Source organism: Engraulis encrasicolus, chromosome 10, assembly GCF_034702125.1.
Source record: "Engraulis encrasicolus isolate BLACKSEA-1 chromosome 10, IST_EnEncr_1.0, whole genome shotgun sequence".
Lineage (NCBI taxonomy): Eukaryota > Metazoa > Chordata > Actinopteri > Clupeiformes > Engraulidae > Engraulis > Engraulis encrasicolus.
The window spans coordinates 4,651,109-4,666,108 of record NC_085866.1 but is presented as its reverse complement, the minus strand read 5'-3'; the positions used below and the strand labels follow the sequence as shown (position 1 = coordinate 4,666,108).

At 46.4% G+C, this 15,000-nt stretch overlaps 1 protein-coding gene across 1 annotated transcript in view; it reads left to right on the top strand.

Moving 5' to 3' along the window:
• kdm5c (lysine demethylase 5C) overlaps positions 1-15,000 on the top strand; it is a 50,255-nt gene that overhangs the window by 30,017 nt on the left and 5,238 nt on the right. The window contains exons 18-26 of the mRNA XM_063207909.1: positions 362-486; positions 990-1,146; positions 1,777-1,864; positions 2,709-2,992; positions 4,067-4,219; positions 8,052-8,190; positions 9,415-9,594; positions 13,120-13,236; positions 13,668-14,528. Of these exons, the coding sequence (XP_063063979.1) occupies positions 362-486; positions 990-1,146; positions 1,777-1,864; positions 2,709-2,992; positions 4,067-4,219; positions 8,052-8,190; positions 9,415-9,594; positions 13,120-13,236; positions 13,668-14,528 (2,104 nt within the window). The remainder of the gene's footprint in view (positions 1-361; positions 487-989; positions 1,147-1,776; positions 1,865-2,708; positions 2,993-4,066; positions 4,220-8,051; positions 8,191-9,414; positions 9,595-13,119; positions 13,237-13,667; positions 14,529-15,000) is intronic.

Here is a 15,000-nt window from a genome sequence, read left to right as displayed (position 1 = left end):
AAAATCCTACGCACCTGCCCAACTACAGAGGTGTAGCAAAAGCGTCTTTGTTGAACCGTTTCTGGTTTCAATCTTCACATTAGCTGTTTGTGTCTGGGTCAAAGACGTCCAAAAAGGAATTGTCATTCAGTGTAACGGATACCTTCTGCTGACTGTAACTGTAAAAAAAAAAACGTGATTTTTAGATTGTTTCAGGTGAATGGATGACAGCCGAGGCTTTCATGAATTCACTGGAAAAAAATAAAAATAAAAAGTCAGCAGAAGGTATCCGTTACACTGAATGACAATTTCTTTTTGGACGTCTTTGACCCGTCTGCATGCCCTCTCATCTGCTCTCGTCTGGTCTGGTCTTCTCCTGCAGGTATCGCTACACTCTGGACGAGCTGTTGGCCATGCTCCACAAGCTGAAGGTCAGGGCGGAGTCCTTTGACTCGTGGGCCAATCGCGTGAAGGAAGCATTAGAACGAGAGGAAGGCAGTAAAATAGGTGAGTGACATGGTAGCCCTGTCTTTCATATGCTTGCTGAGCTGATGGGACATATTAAATTGGGATGTCTTTTTGTATGTAGTACCTTCTTGGCCTAAGATTGTGCTGTTGTGGAGTCCTGTTTTCTAAAGTTCCCTTGTTGGGTAAATAATAAAGTCTACATTCTGCACGTCTGGTTGTGTTGGCTCTGGATTTAGGATTCATAGTATCGATGACCTAAAGTTTGTGGTCTCCATTCTTGATTTTGATTTTTGAAGTTGTATGTGCCTGATTGTGTTGTGGATATAAGTGAAGGGAAACCAAAAAGGTTTGCGTCTACTCTGCGGTGCCTTAACTTTGAGCCGTGTGTTGCTTGGTGCGACTGCTCACCAAAAGTAGCAATACTAAAGCTCCAGCTGTATCCACTGAGCTCTCTGGTTACTTTTCGGCAACAATATACTTTAGTTTTCGACACGAGTCTTGTGTGCGCCTCATCGTGGCTTTTTGTCTTGTGTGTGTTGTAGATATTAAGGACCTGGAGTTCTTGAAAGAGGAGGCGGTGGAGCGCAAGTTCCCCGATAATGAGCTGCTGCAGAGGCTGGACAGAGTCCTGCGCACCATCAAGGAGTGCCAGACCACCACCCAACTCCTCCTCAACAAGACTGACAAGCCGGAGAACAGGTAACACACACACACACACACACACACACCAGGCTGATATGAAATTCCGAATTGAATGAATTTGCATTCAAAGTAATGCCATAATATGAACACTAGGTGGTGTCATTACCTTGAATTTCTTTGAATTTTAGCTACACCACCCATTGAGAGTACATAGAACACCACCACCTAGTGTTCATATTATGGCATTACTTTGAATTCAAATTCATCCAATTCGGAATTTCGTACAAACCTGACACACACACACAGAGAGACACATACACGCGTAATAAATGCAAGTTAATAGTTTTCCTGTGAAGAATCTAAATTTCAACATGGATTATTACGCTAGGGACACATAGACTCGAATTTGGCCAAGCAAAGCGAACTTTGTCTTCATTCCTATGAGAGGGGCGAAGCGAAATTATTTGAAGTTTAATATTATGGAAATGAGGCGCGAGTTTCACTTGCTGCGCGGCCAATCAAATCTACAACTTAACTGTTTCATTTAGTATGCTTACTGATTTTATGTTGTTGATGTGTCTTCCTCCAGTTTTAAATGTCTGTGTGTGTGTGTGTGTGTGTGTGTGTGTGTGTGTGTGTGTGTGTGTGTGTGTGTGTGTGTGTGTGTGTGTGTGTTTGCTTCCTCAGCAGGCGTATGACTCTTCAGGAGGTGAGGACGCTGGTGGAGAAGATGAGTAATCTGCCCTGTGTCATGAAGCAGCTGGAAGAAGTGCAGGTGAGTTGGGAGACACACACACACAAACACACGCACACACACACACATGCACACACACACACACACATGCACACACACACACACGCACACATGCACACACACACACACACACACACACACACACACACACACATGCGCACACACATGCGCACACACACACACACACACACACACACACACACACACACACACACACACACACACACACACACACACGCACACACACACAAAGTGTCATGAGGCAGCTGGAGGAGGTGCAGGTGAGTTGGGCTGGGCTGCAGCTGTATACTTTATTTTTCCCCAGAAAGTGTGCTCAACTCCAAACTGTGTTTGCCAGGTCTTCAGTTGTGAGCAAACATGTTCGTACATTTCTTTTCTTTTTTTTAAGATATTTTTATGGGCTTTTGGGGCCTTTATTTCGGATAGGACAGTGAAGGTGCGACAGGAAGTGAGTGTGGAGAGAGATGGGGTAGGGTTGGGAAATGACCCCGTCCGGACTCGAACCGGGGTCCCCGTGGGCATGCAAGCCCAAGTGTGGGGGGCTTAGCGCGCTGCGCCACAGCGCCCCATGTTCGCACATTTCTTGTTGGAAAGCTGCACTCTCGAGTGCAATTCTGGTATTTTGTTTTAGTGGGTTAGCATGACAGACAGATGTTTTGACCTAAGCCTTCGTCTTCATCGTCTTCATTGTTGTTTTGTTTTTTGTTGTTTGTTTGTTTGTTTGTTTGAGGGTTTTTTTTTTGTTTTTTGTTTTTTTTCCTCCCTTTTCACTCCTCTCAATAAACTCCCATCCATCTGCTTTTTTAATCTTCTCTCCCTTTGTCTTTTCTCTTCTCTTCTCCAGCCGGTGCTGCGGGTAGCAGAGGAGTTTGAGAAGCGTGCCCAGGCGCTGGCGAGCGGCGGCGGGGCGGAGTGGGGTCAGGATCCCCCTCCCACCACGGGCCCCGGGGCCGAGGAGCTCCGCTTGCTCCTGGAGGAGGGGGCCCTGCTCCCCGTGGAGGCCCCCGCCTGCGAGATGCTGCGGGGGCTGCAGGAGCAGGGGCGCTGGCTGGGGGACGTGCGGCGCACCCTGGGGCAACAGGGAGGACCGGGCCAGGGCCAAGGCCAGGGAGACACAACACCACCAGGGTAACTTTCTGATGTTTTCACTGGCTGCCTTTTGTACCAGGGTGGCCGCGGGTCCTTAAAAAGTCTTAAAAAGTCTTAAATTTCATTTTCGCCAAATAAGGCCTTGAAAAGTCTTATTTTGTCTTAAAATGTCAACCCAAATGTCTTAAATTTGTGGAGCTTAATTTAGGGAGGAATAATTATGTCAGCCATGTCATGAACTTCGCGACGGAAATCGGGAGTTGTAGCCATGTAGTGTAATTTAGAACGCATTATTGAATTTTATTTAGTGTAAAGTTTCATTGTGTATAGTTTTGTGTTTTCAAACGGCTACATTAATGTAAATGACCAATTGGTTTTTGTGCTTCATTTGAACCTGTGTATGATCTTGCGAGTTGGTGGTAGTTCAATTGGTGGTAGTTCAATGGTATTGAAAAGTCTTAAAATGTCTTAATTTTGACTTGCTAAAACCTGTAAACGCCGCGAGTTGGTCTTAATTTAATTGGAAAATGGTATTGAAAAGTCTTAAAATGTCTTAATTTTGACTTGGTCAAACCTGTAGACACCCTGTATACCTATGTCCAGTGGTATTTGTAATGCATGCCTGTGTGTTAGTATGTATATCACATTTAGACAACATAGACCAGGGGTTTCAAACTGAAATTGACTGAGGGCCAAAATCAAAATTTGGAACGAAGTTGAGGGCTGAACTCATTTTTAATGTTCAAGTGACATAGTGACAAGTGACATCCAGCATGACATAGCCATTCAAATTGTATATTTTCTAAATGTCCAATTTGGTTTCCTGTCCCCACCCCCCGTAGTGAGGTGTTGTTTGAGGTGCTGCATCGGCTGATGGAGGCTGGCTGCAACGTGCCACAGAGCACGCGCACACACACACACACACACACACACACACACACACACACACACACACACACTAATACTAATGTATCTTCCATAGTGAGGTGTCCCTGGAGGTGCTGCGTCGGCTGATGGAGGCGGGCTGCAACGTGCCCCAGAGCCCCCACAAACACACACACACACACACACTAACACTAATACTATTGTATCTTTCCTTGTTTCCCCCTCTAGTGAGGTGTCCCTGGAGGTGCTGCGTCGCCTGATGGAGGCGGGCTGCAACGTGCCCCAGAGCCCCCAGGTGGAGACGGCCATGGCAGAGCTGCAGGAACTGCTGACCATCGCAGAGCGCTGGGAGGAGAAGGCCCAGATATGCCTCGAGCACAGGTAAAGGAGACACACACACACACACACAAAGGGGGGGGACTGTGGAGAGAGGGACACACACACACGAGCGACACACACACACCGGTGCGAACTGTGGAGAGAGGGACACACACACACACACACACATATTTGCGCACACATAATTATTTTGTGTATTTACACACCAGAGATGAGAATGTAAACCTACCAAATGCCTGTATGTACACTGCCACATAATTACCTTAGGCAATGTTGGAAATGGTGTGAACGGAAATGGTGTGTATCAAGTGTGAATTGGCATACATGCATTGGAATGGCATTTGTGGGTGAATATCCAAGACTGATGCCGTGTCCAGACCAAGAGCGAATTACGCTGCCTGGTAGCGTGGGTAGCAGAAGAAGTTTCGCCTTGAATTCGCTGTATTCGCTCCAGACGCTGCATTGACATGTTAGATTCAGCTAATCACATAACGGCTCTGGCTTGACAGCCTGGGACATTCGGAGATATGAACGTTCCGATTGTTTTTCGCCGAACAGCGTCAGAGCAAATTCGCCTGCGATTAGATTTAGTTTAATCGTCAAAATTCGCTCTGGTCGCGCAAGAAGCTTCGCTCCTGGCGAATTCGATTTGGTAGCGCAGGTCGCGTGCCCTCCATAGAGAAATAATGACTTCCGACGCTTCATTCGCTCCGTTCACTCCTGGTCTGTACACGGCATGACAGATGCACATGCACAGACGTAGCGCATATCCATGCTTGGCACATTGCTGGTAGGACAGGTTCCTGATATTATTCATTGCCCACTCGATGCTCCAGGCGATAGTACACCTGAAAGCACACATATCCTGGAGGGAAAAAACACAGTGCTGGAATACGGCTGCAAAATTCCTAGATACAGGCCAGTCACTCTTCAGGACTAGGTGCACATGCTTGCAAACGCAATGCCTGGCAAAAGTGGCTTGAACTGTGGTATATGAACAGCAAAGAATAAACAGTTCTTGAGTCGACCAGTGACCAGTCATGAAGGCCAAAAGGTTGAAGCCTCACATGGGATAAAAAAGCACAAAACAGACCAGAGTGGAGAGCCTCTGTTGCTGTCCTACTTGCCAAGAGGCAAAATGGGCAGAAGGTAAAAGTTTGAAGGTAATGCTTAAGGCACTGTGTATGTCTTACACAAGTGTTCCATTTAACCCATTGATGCCTGATGTTGCGTTGCGCAACATTGGCCATGATGCCTGGAGCTGCGTTGCGCAACATTCAGGCTCATGAGATTTGAGACAACTTAATTAAAAATCTCTGTTTGTTTGAGATGAATGAACACATTCTAATGAAAAATGAGGGTCTTAGCGTTTAAATGCAACTTATTTTTGCATATTTGCATATTATTGCATATTTTCATGTGCTTCAGAAGCTGAGATATTTAGGTTTTTATAGGCTGAAGGCAGTGTAACACCCACCAAAGTAATAACTTCCCACCAACGTAATAATCCTGCCAACGTAATAAAAAAGTGTGCATTTCAAACGTAATAGCCCGGCCGACGTAATAATTTCCTGCCAACGTAATAAGGGCTCAGGCATGACATAAAAAGTGACATCCAAAGAGGGCCAGCAAAGCATGCCAGGAAGACAGTGGAAGAGCCCATAATCAAAGCAATGGCTGAAGAGACTAGTTTAATTTGTGGAAAGTGTGGTGTTAAGACTCATTTTACTCAGGCTGTTACAGTAGCATCAGAGAGAGTAGAGAGAGAGAGAGATTCCATTGGCCCATTGTTTCCGGGGCAGCTTTTCTTAAAAAGGGCTCAGGCATTCAGCACCCTTTTTTGCAGGTGCCATAGGCGTCAATGGGTTAAAACAGGTTCTGTTGGTTGTTCCCAGATGAGACAGTGTTGGCTGCCTGGGGCTTATTTAGCGCTTATTTGAAGCTCTCTGGGTTACATAAGGCTGGTGCAGGGTTAACGCTGAAGCCCCATGGCCCAATACTAAGAAGCTGGTTCAGGAGTAAACCAGGTTAGGTTAAGTTTTCTTAAGAAAATGAGGACTCCAGGCTCTTCTATTAGATAATTTACCTCTTAACTTAACCTGATTTACTCCTGAACCAGCTTTGCAGTATTGGGCCATGGGGCTTTCTCTCAGTGTAGTAGCAGCTCTCAGGGTTACATAAGGGGGGTGCAGGGTGATCATTGGGGTGCAGAGCATGCCGTCCTCTGTCCTGGCACCAGGGGAGGACTGGGTGTGGTGAAACACAGCTGATCTGGCCTGGAAACACAGCTGACACTCTACCCCTCAACCACACACACATGCGCACACAGACACACACAGACACACACAGACACACACAGACACACACACACACACACACACACACACACACACACACACACACAGGGTGAACGCTGTGGTGCAGAGCATTCTTTCCTTTGAGGTGGCACTTGGGTGTGGTGAGGTGAAACACAGCTGATCCGGTCTGTGACACCGTACCCCTTAACCACACGTACACACCCCTCAACCACACGTACACACAGACACGTAGTACACATACATACACACACACACACACACACACACATTCACCACCCCCCATTTCCTCTCAGCTGTTTCCTCATCCGTGACGGTCTGTGTTGCTGACTGTGACCAAAATAACTCGCGGACACATGAATGAGCACTAACAACACGTTCATATTGCAGATCATCTTCAGTCATCATGTTTGATGACCGTTTTCAGATTTTGATCTACCACTCTGCTTGTAGATTTTTGATGAGTTTTGTTTACATAAAAAGTTCATCACCAGTGTGGGTGACATCCATACAAAGAGGGCCAGCAAAGCATGCCAGGAAGACAGTGGAAGAGCCCATAATCAAAGCAATGAAGAGACTAGTTTAGTTTGTGGAAAGTGTGGCGTTAAAGGGACACTGTGTGAGATTTTTAGTTGTTTATTTCCAAAATTCATGCTGCCCATTCACTAATGTTACCTTTTTTATGAATACTTGCCACCAACATCAAATTCTAAGTATTCATTATGACTGGAAAAATTGCACTTTTCATACATGAAAAGGGGAGGTCTTCTCCATGGTCCGCCATTTTGAATTTCCAAAAATAGTAATTTTTTGCTGCAAAAATGACTGTACTTGGACCAAACTAGAAAATATGTGTTTATTACTCAGTAAACGTTCATGTAAATAGGCAATAGGCAGCCCAGTTTCAATGAGCAGCATAGTTGCAGTACCTTTTTAGACCATTTCCTGCACAGTGTCCCTTTAAGACTGATTTTACTCAGGCTGTTACAGTAGCGTTGTTCTCCAGGCCATCAGGCAATGATGTTGATGATGCAGTGGCGTTACACAATAGACAGCAAGAGCATTACTGAGTCATAGCAGTGCAATGTTATTGAGTAACAAAGCAGTGATGCAGTCGTTGCATAAAGGTCCGGCAAGCTGGGCCAAGCCAGCAATGGCTGATGTTGAGGGATAATGCCCAATTCACTAGTTCGCCCTCTGAGTGCTTGTTGGACAGTAAAGCATGATGGCTGTCCTCGGTCCTGGGATTCTTGAAGCCGAGATCATGCAGGACTGCCTAGTTTTGATGGCAGAGTATTAAATCTGTCTAGTGTAACAGAAACGAAGTATCCAAGGCACTCTTCCCCCAAAAAATAAAATAGCTTTATTAAATGGCTAAATCATTGTAGAAAAGTTAAAAACGGCAACATGTTTCGGCCAAGGAGTGGCCTTCATCAGGGCAGAGTCAATACTGAAGCGTCACTGGCGCAGGTAACAAAAGAAAAGTTTGTCTAGTGTAACATTTGCTATTACTGGTGTACTGAGCTCTCTCCCCCTCCTCTTCCTCTCCTCCTCTCCAGGCAGAAGCATCCCCTCTCCACACTGGAGGCCATCGTGAACGAGGCCCAGCTCATCCCCGTGCAGCTGCCCAACATCCTCTCCCTGCAGGGCTGCCTCAGCAGGGCCAAGGCCTGGGTCACCGACCTGGAGGAAATACAGGTGGGAAGCACGCACACGCACGCACGCGCACACACACACACACACACGCACACACACATACAGACACACACATACAGACACACACACACAGACACACACACACACACACACACACACACACACACACACACACACACACCACACACACACACACACACACACACACACACACACACACACACAGAGAGAGACACACACACACACACACACACACATACACACAGAGAGACCTGGAGGAAATACAGGTAGCAAACACTCTCACACACACACACACACACACACACACTCCAACCTGGAGGAAATACAGGTAGGACACACATACACACACACACACACACACACACACACACACGCACACAGAGAGACCTAGAGGAAATACAGGTATCAAACACTCACACACACGGGCATATCTCTCTACACTACACTACACAGTACTCACACGCACTACACAGGCATCTGACTCCCTCAGACTGAATTGGGACACTACACTACACATCCCTCAGCTTGCAGATGCAGAAGTCCTTCCAGTGTTGCAGTTGTGTGCACCATCAATACTGTACAATAATTTGATCTTTTGACACTTGATCTTGTAGAACACTTGAGCAATGCCTCTATGAGTATGACCGTAGAAAACGTTTATGTTGTAGAACGGTCTGTGAGCACCACAGGTATGAGTTATGAAAGTAACACAATTGTATGAGTGGTGCTCACCACTCTATTGCGTACAACAAGAGCTATGACCGTAACCACACATATGTTGTAGAGCGGTGAGTACTACTCATACAGTATTATTCAAGAGTAACACACTTCTGTTGTGTGTTGTAGAACGGCGAGCACTACCCATATGAGTTATACAACAGTAACACGCTACTGTTGTAGAACGGCGAGCACTACCCATATAACAGTAACACACTTCTGTTGTGTGTTGTAGAACGGCGAGCACTACCCATGAGTTATAACAGTAACACGTGTGATGTCCATTCTAGAATGTCGAGCACTACTCATACGAGTTATACAACAGTAACACACTTCTGTTGTGTGTTGTAGAACGGCGAGCACTACCCATATAACCATAACACACTACTATTGTATGTTCTAGAACGGCGAGCACTACCCATATGAGTTATAACAGTAGCACATGTGTGATGTCCATTCTAGAACGGCGAGCACTACCCATATGAGTTATAACAGTAACACACTTCTGTTGTGTGATGTCCATTCTAGAACGGCGAGCACTACCCGTGCCTGGACGACCTGGAGGGGCTGGTGGCGATCGGGCGTGACCTGCCGGTGCACATGGAGGAGCTGAGGCAGCTGGAGCTGCAGGTGGCGGCCGCACACTCCTGGAGGGACAAGGCCTCCAAGACCTTCCTCAAGAAGAGCAGTCAGCACAGCCTACTGGAGGTAACAATACCATACATACATAATACACATCCCCCTAGTATATAAAGTACTGTAGTGAAGGGTCCACTCCTGGAGGGACAAGGCCTCCAAAACCTTCCTCAAGAAGAGCAGCCAGCACAGCCTGCTGGAGGTAACCAGGACAGGGGTCTTAATGTGGTGGAATGATATTGAGGAAGAAAGTGTTATATGGGTGTATAAGTGAAGGAACAAGGCGTCCAAGACCTTCCTCAAGAAGAGCAGCCAGCACAGCCTACTGGAGGTACGAAGGGAAGGGGGCATCATACAGAAATGTCTTAAAGGTGGGGTTGCAGGTTAACCATTTTAAGAAAATATACCATTATGACATCGCGTTGGGCAGGCTCATAGGAGTCTATGTAAAACCTTAGAATCCTGGGGGTGTTCCCCCAACGTGATGTCATACCTGCAACCCCACCTTTGGTCAGCACAACCAGCTCAAGTAGCCATTACAGCCTGCTCGAGGTATTACACATCCCCCTAATGTTATTAGAGGAGTAGTGAAGGGTCCACTCCTGCAGGGACAAGGCCTCCAAGACCTTCCTGAAGAAGAGCAGCCAAAACAGCCTACTTGAGGTAACCTAGGTCTATGTGGTGGAGTATATGTGGTGATAGTATTCAGGCTCCATGCCTGATTTCAGGCTTGACAGAGTTTGCAAAAATAAAATTATAATAAAGCCATTAGGTTGTTCTTATCTCAGAAAGTGTTAAATGTTCAGGGTTTTCTTGTACTATCAGGCTTGAATAATGGTCATACACAGGCTATTAAATGTGTATACATAATGTGTCAAAATAGTCCTACGTTACGTCACTATGCAGTATTTTGTCGTCATCGTTAGAGCAGGGGGAAAAGTTCAGGCTCAGGATTTTTTTTCACTATCATCCCTGGGAGTGTTATATGGGTGTATACAGTGCCCTCCATTATTATTGGCACCCCTGGTTGAGATGTGTTTTTTTAGCTTCCAATTATTATTATTTTTCTCTAAATAATATGGGACCTTAATGGAAAAAAAGAGAAAAATCCAACCTTCAATACAAGTGCATTTATTCAGTGGGGAAAAAATCCCACATAAAGAAATAATTATTTGACATCAAATAATGTGTGTCACAATTATTAGCACCCCTGGTGTTAATATTTTGTACAACCCCCTTTTGCCAACAAAACAGCACCTAATCTTCTCCTATAATGTTTCACAAGATGGGAAAAGACAGAAAGAGGGATCTTCAGCCATTCCTCTTTGCAGAATCTCTCTAAATCATCCAGAGACCTGGGTCCTCTCCTCTGTACTCTCCTCTTCAGCTCACCCCACAGGTTCTCAATGGGGTTGAGGTCTGGGGACTGAGATGGCCATGGGAGGAGCTTGATTTTGTGTCTGGTTAACCATTTCTGTGTAGATTTGGCCATATGTTTAGGGTCATTGTCTTGCTGAAAGACCCAGTGACGACCCATCTTCAGCTTTTTGGCAGAGGGCAACAGATTTTGATTTAAAATGTCCTGGTATTTCAAAGCATTCATGATGCCATGCACCCTAACAAGCTTCCCAGGGCCTTTGGAAGCGAAACAGCCCCACAGCATCACTGACCCACCCCCATACTTCACAGTGGGTATGAGGTGCTTTTCAGCATGCGCATCTTTCGTGGCACGCCAGACCCACTTAGAGTGTTTGTTGCCAAAAAGCTCAATCTTGGTCTCATCTGACCAAAGCACACGGTCCCTGTTGAAGCCCCAATACCGCTGGGCGAACTCCAGACGTTTACGTTTATGATTGTGGGTGAGGAAAGGTTTTCTCCGTGCATGCCTCCCAAACAGCTTGTTGGCGTGTAGACAGCGCCTGATGGTTGATTTGGAGACTTTGTGACCCCAGGATGCTACCATTTGTTGTAATTCTGTAACAGTGAGCTTTGGAGATATTTTGATTTCTCTTACCATCCTCCTCACTGTGCGTGGTGGCAAAATAAACTTGGGTCCTCGTCCAGGCTTGTTTACCACTGTTCCAGTTGTTTTGAACTTCTTAATTATTCCTCTCACAGTAGATATGGGCAGCTGCAGTTGAGTGGCAATCTTCTTGTAGCCTCTGCCTGACCTGTGAAGGTCGACGCACATCTGCCTCACTTGTATGCTGTGTTCCTTTGTCTTTCCCATGTTTAAGAGTGGATAAGAGAAATGGCCTCGGTGTCACGTCATATTTATACCCCAGGGAAACAGGAAGTGATGAATTACTAATTAAATGTTCCTACATACTCTGGTAAACTTTGTAAACTACTGTAGAAATGACAGAAATGCTTCAATTATATTTATTTCCTGGGAATTGTTAAGGGTGCCAATAATTGTGGAACAGGTGATTTAATGAAAAATAATTATTTTTTAGTCAGGGATTTTTTTTTATTTTCCTACAATTAATTTGAGTTGAAGGCTACATTTTCCTAAAATTTTCAGTGTGACAGTATTCTTCTGCAATAAGCACTGAATTTATTTTAAGGCTTTTAACACATCTCAACCAGGGGTGCCAATAATTATGGAGGGCACTGTAAGTGAAGGAACAAGGCGTCCAAGACCTTCCTCAAGAAGAGCAGCCAGCACAGCCTACTGGAGGTAACCAGGGTGGAGGTGTCTTGTGGGATGTGTATGTAGTACAGTACTGAGTATAGGGGAGGCTTGGTGTGTAGGAACTAAGACCTGAAAGTGAAGAAGTGAAGTGATGCATGTCCCGTTCACCATCGCTTGAGATGCCTGTGAGGCTTTGAGCCTCGTCTTGGCCACTACCAAGGCAAGCACATTACACATTGAGAAACAGTGTTGGTGTCTTGTCACCCCTCCAGCAACCACATGAACAGTGTGTGGGTCCTCCTGCTGAGGTCAAGGGCTTAGGGCAGGGCTATTCAATTCAATGTCAACGAGGGCTATACGTATGTATTATAGTTTCCGACTGTCAGTTTTGCATTTCTTAGATGTAATTTGCTGCATTTTAACACCCCGTGTCCCATTTCAGCTCTATACAGAACCTATACTTTAATAGAAAAATTAAGATTCTGTATTTCAAGGGGCTTGTGGGGGGCCAAAGCCTTGCTGTCGTAGGGCCGCATCTGGCCCAGGGCCGCCATTTGAATAGCCCTGGCTTAGTGTCTCGTATCAGTCCTGTAAGATCAGCAGTTTCTCCTACTGAGGTGAAGGGCTCAGGGCTCAGGGGCTCGTATCAGTCCTCTAAGATCAGCAGTTTTTGGAAACTCAAGTGCCATCCGTCTCTCATTTATGTGGTCACTTGGCAACAAGGAACAAGTCATGTGGTGTCCTGAATTATCCACTGCAAATGTCAAACTTCTCATAATGGTTTCCCCTGTACCAACATGACATTTACTCTCATGCACACACAGGCACCGTTATTACATCCATGACATTTACAACACTTCTGCTTTGTGTTTTTTTTAAAAATATTACTTGGTGTGTGTTCTCTAATTTTCATTATTTGTCTGTGTGTGTGTGTTTTCAATCTGTGTGTGTGTGTGTTGCAGGTGTTGTGTCCCTCTATTGAGAAGCGCAAGCAGAAGGGGGCGTCCACTGAGCGCTCGGACAGGGAGGTGGACGTGCTTGGCCTGACCGCTCAGGACCTACGGGATCCTGGAGCCATCGTGAGTCCACATTGCATCACATCATATCTCATCTCATCACATCTCGTGCCAAAGCCAAAGCAATTTCTCTTCCACCAGCTTGTTTACTTTCTGTTGACTCGAGCCCCTCCAGCCTCTTTTTGTGGAACACATTGAAAATATTTTCTTTCTTTTTTTCATTCTTTCTCTAATTCTGTCTTTTATAATTTCAATAAAACTGTCATTAAAATAAAATGCATTATTATTATTATTAATTTAATATTAATTTTATTTATGATCATAATAATTTAAAACTGATGCATTTCCAAAAGGCTTTAAATCTGTTCATTTGTAATGCCCTTAATTCATAATATTATAACTCCACGTAGAATAGAGTCCAGTTACACAGTAACTCTGCAACGTCAGCTTGTCTAGATAAATGATGAATGCGTTGCTGTCTCTGCCACCTGCAGGTCCAGGCGTTTAAAGAGGGCGAGCGGCAGGAGAAAGAGGCCCTACTCCGGTTACAGCAGTTCAACATGGCCAAGCCCGGCCAGGACAAACCAGCCAATGACAAGAGGGAGAGGCGGTGGAGCAGCAACTCCATGGACACACAAGACACGCCCCCTCCCTCCTCCGCGTCCTCCTCGGACGACTCCCTCCCCCCTCCCCCTCACCAGAACGGAAGCGCAAGCGCGCCATTGGGCAACGGCGTAACTGACTCCTCCTCACACAGCCAATCGGTGGTGTGCGTTTGCGGCAGCTCCCAGAGCCCCGCCCCTCTGCACCGTTGCCAGCTGTGTAAAGACTGGTTCCACGGCGGCTGCGTGCCGTTCCCCGTTCCCCTCTCCCCGCCCGCCGCCGCCCAGAGCCCCCTCTGCTGGTGGGAGTGGGACACGCGCTTCCTGTGCCCGCGGTGCCAGCGGTCGCGGCGTCCGCGTCTGGAGACCATCCTGGCCCTGCTGGTGGCGCTGCAGAAGCTGCCGGTGCGGCTGCCCGAGGGAGAGGCCCTGCAGTGCCTCACCGAGAGGGCCATCACCTGGCAGGGGCGCGCCAAGCAGGCACTGGAGACTCCAGAACTACAGGGGGCGCTGACCAGGCTCAAGCAGCTCAGGGAGGAGCACCGGCAGGAGAAGGAGAAAGGGGAGGAGGAGGAGGGGGAGACGCAGAAGGAGGATGGACGGGAGAAACAGAAACAGGAGAACGGGAAAGCGGAGGAGGAGAAGAAGGGGAAGGGGAAAGGGGATGTGATCGTGCTGTCGGACTCGGAGGGAGGGGAAGGGGAGGAGGGCGTCATCGACCTCACAGACTCGCCCCAGAAGGCCAGTAAGATGGTGAGCATCCCTAGCCTGCTTTTACCACCTCACATTCATTACTTCCTAATTCATTTTTTGGTCTGCATCCTCTGTGCCCTGGAGCACTTGGGTGGGAGGATTGAGCTCAGCTCTGGTTTGAAATGAGTAGTAACCGATCGCTGACAGTTGACGTCCATGATGTATGTTATTATGCTCCCAAGTGCGTTCCCTTAATTGGCCGGCCGCCTGGTAGCTGACTAAACCCTTCAGACCAAGTAATTAAAAATGAATGGTCTGAGTTGACCAGTAAAACGGTGAGCATCCCACCACAGGGAACGTGTTACATGGCTCTTTCTCCTCTGTGATGAGCACAGGAATAAGAAATTATAGTCGTTCATACATTTTATTTGACGCCTTTCAGACAGGTCCCCTTACAAAACAAAAAACTAGACATAAAACGAATTAGGGAAAAAATAATAATAATTATAATTTGGAAGATATAGAGAAAAAT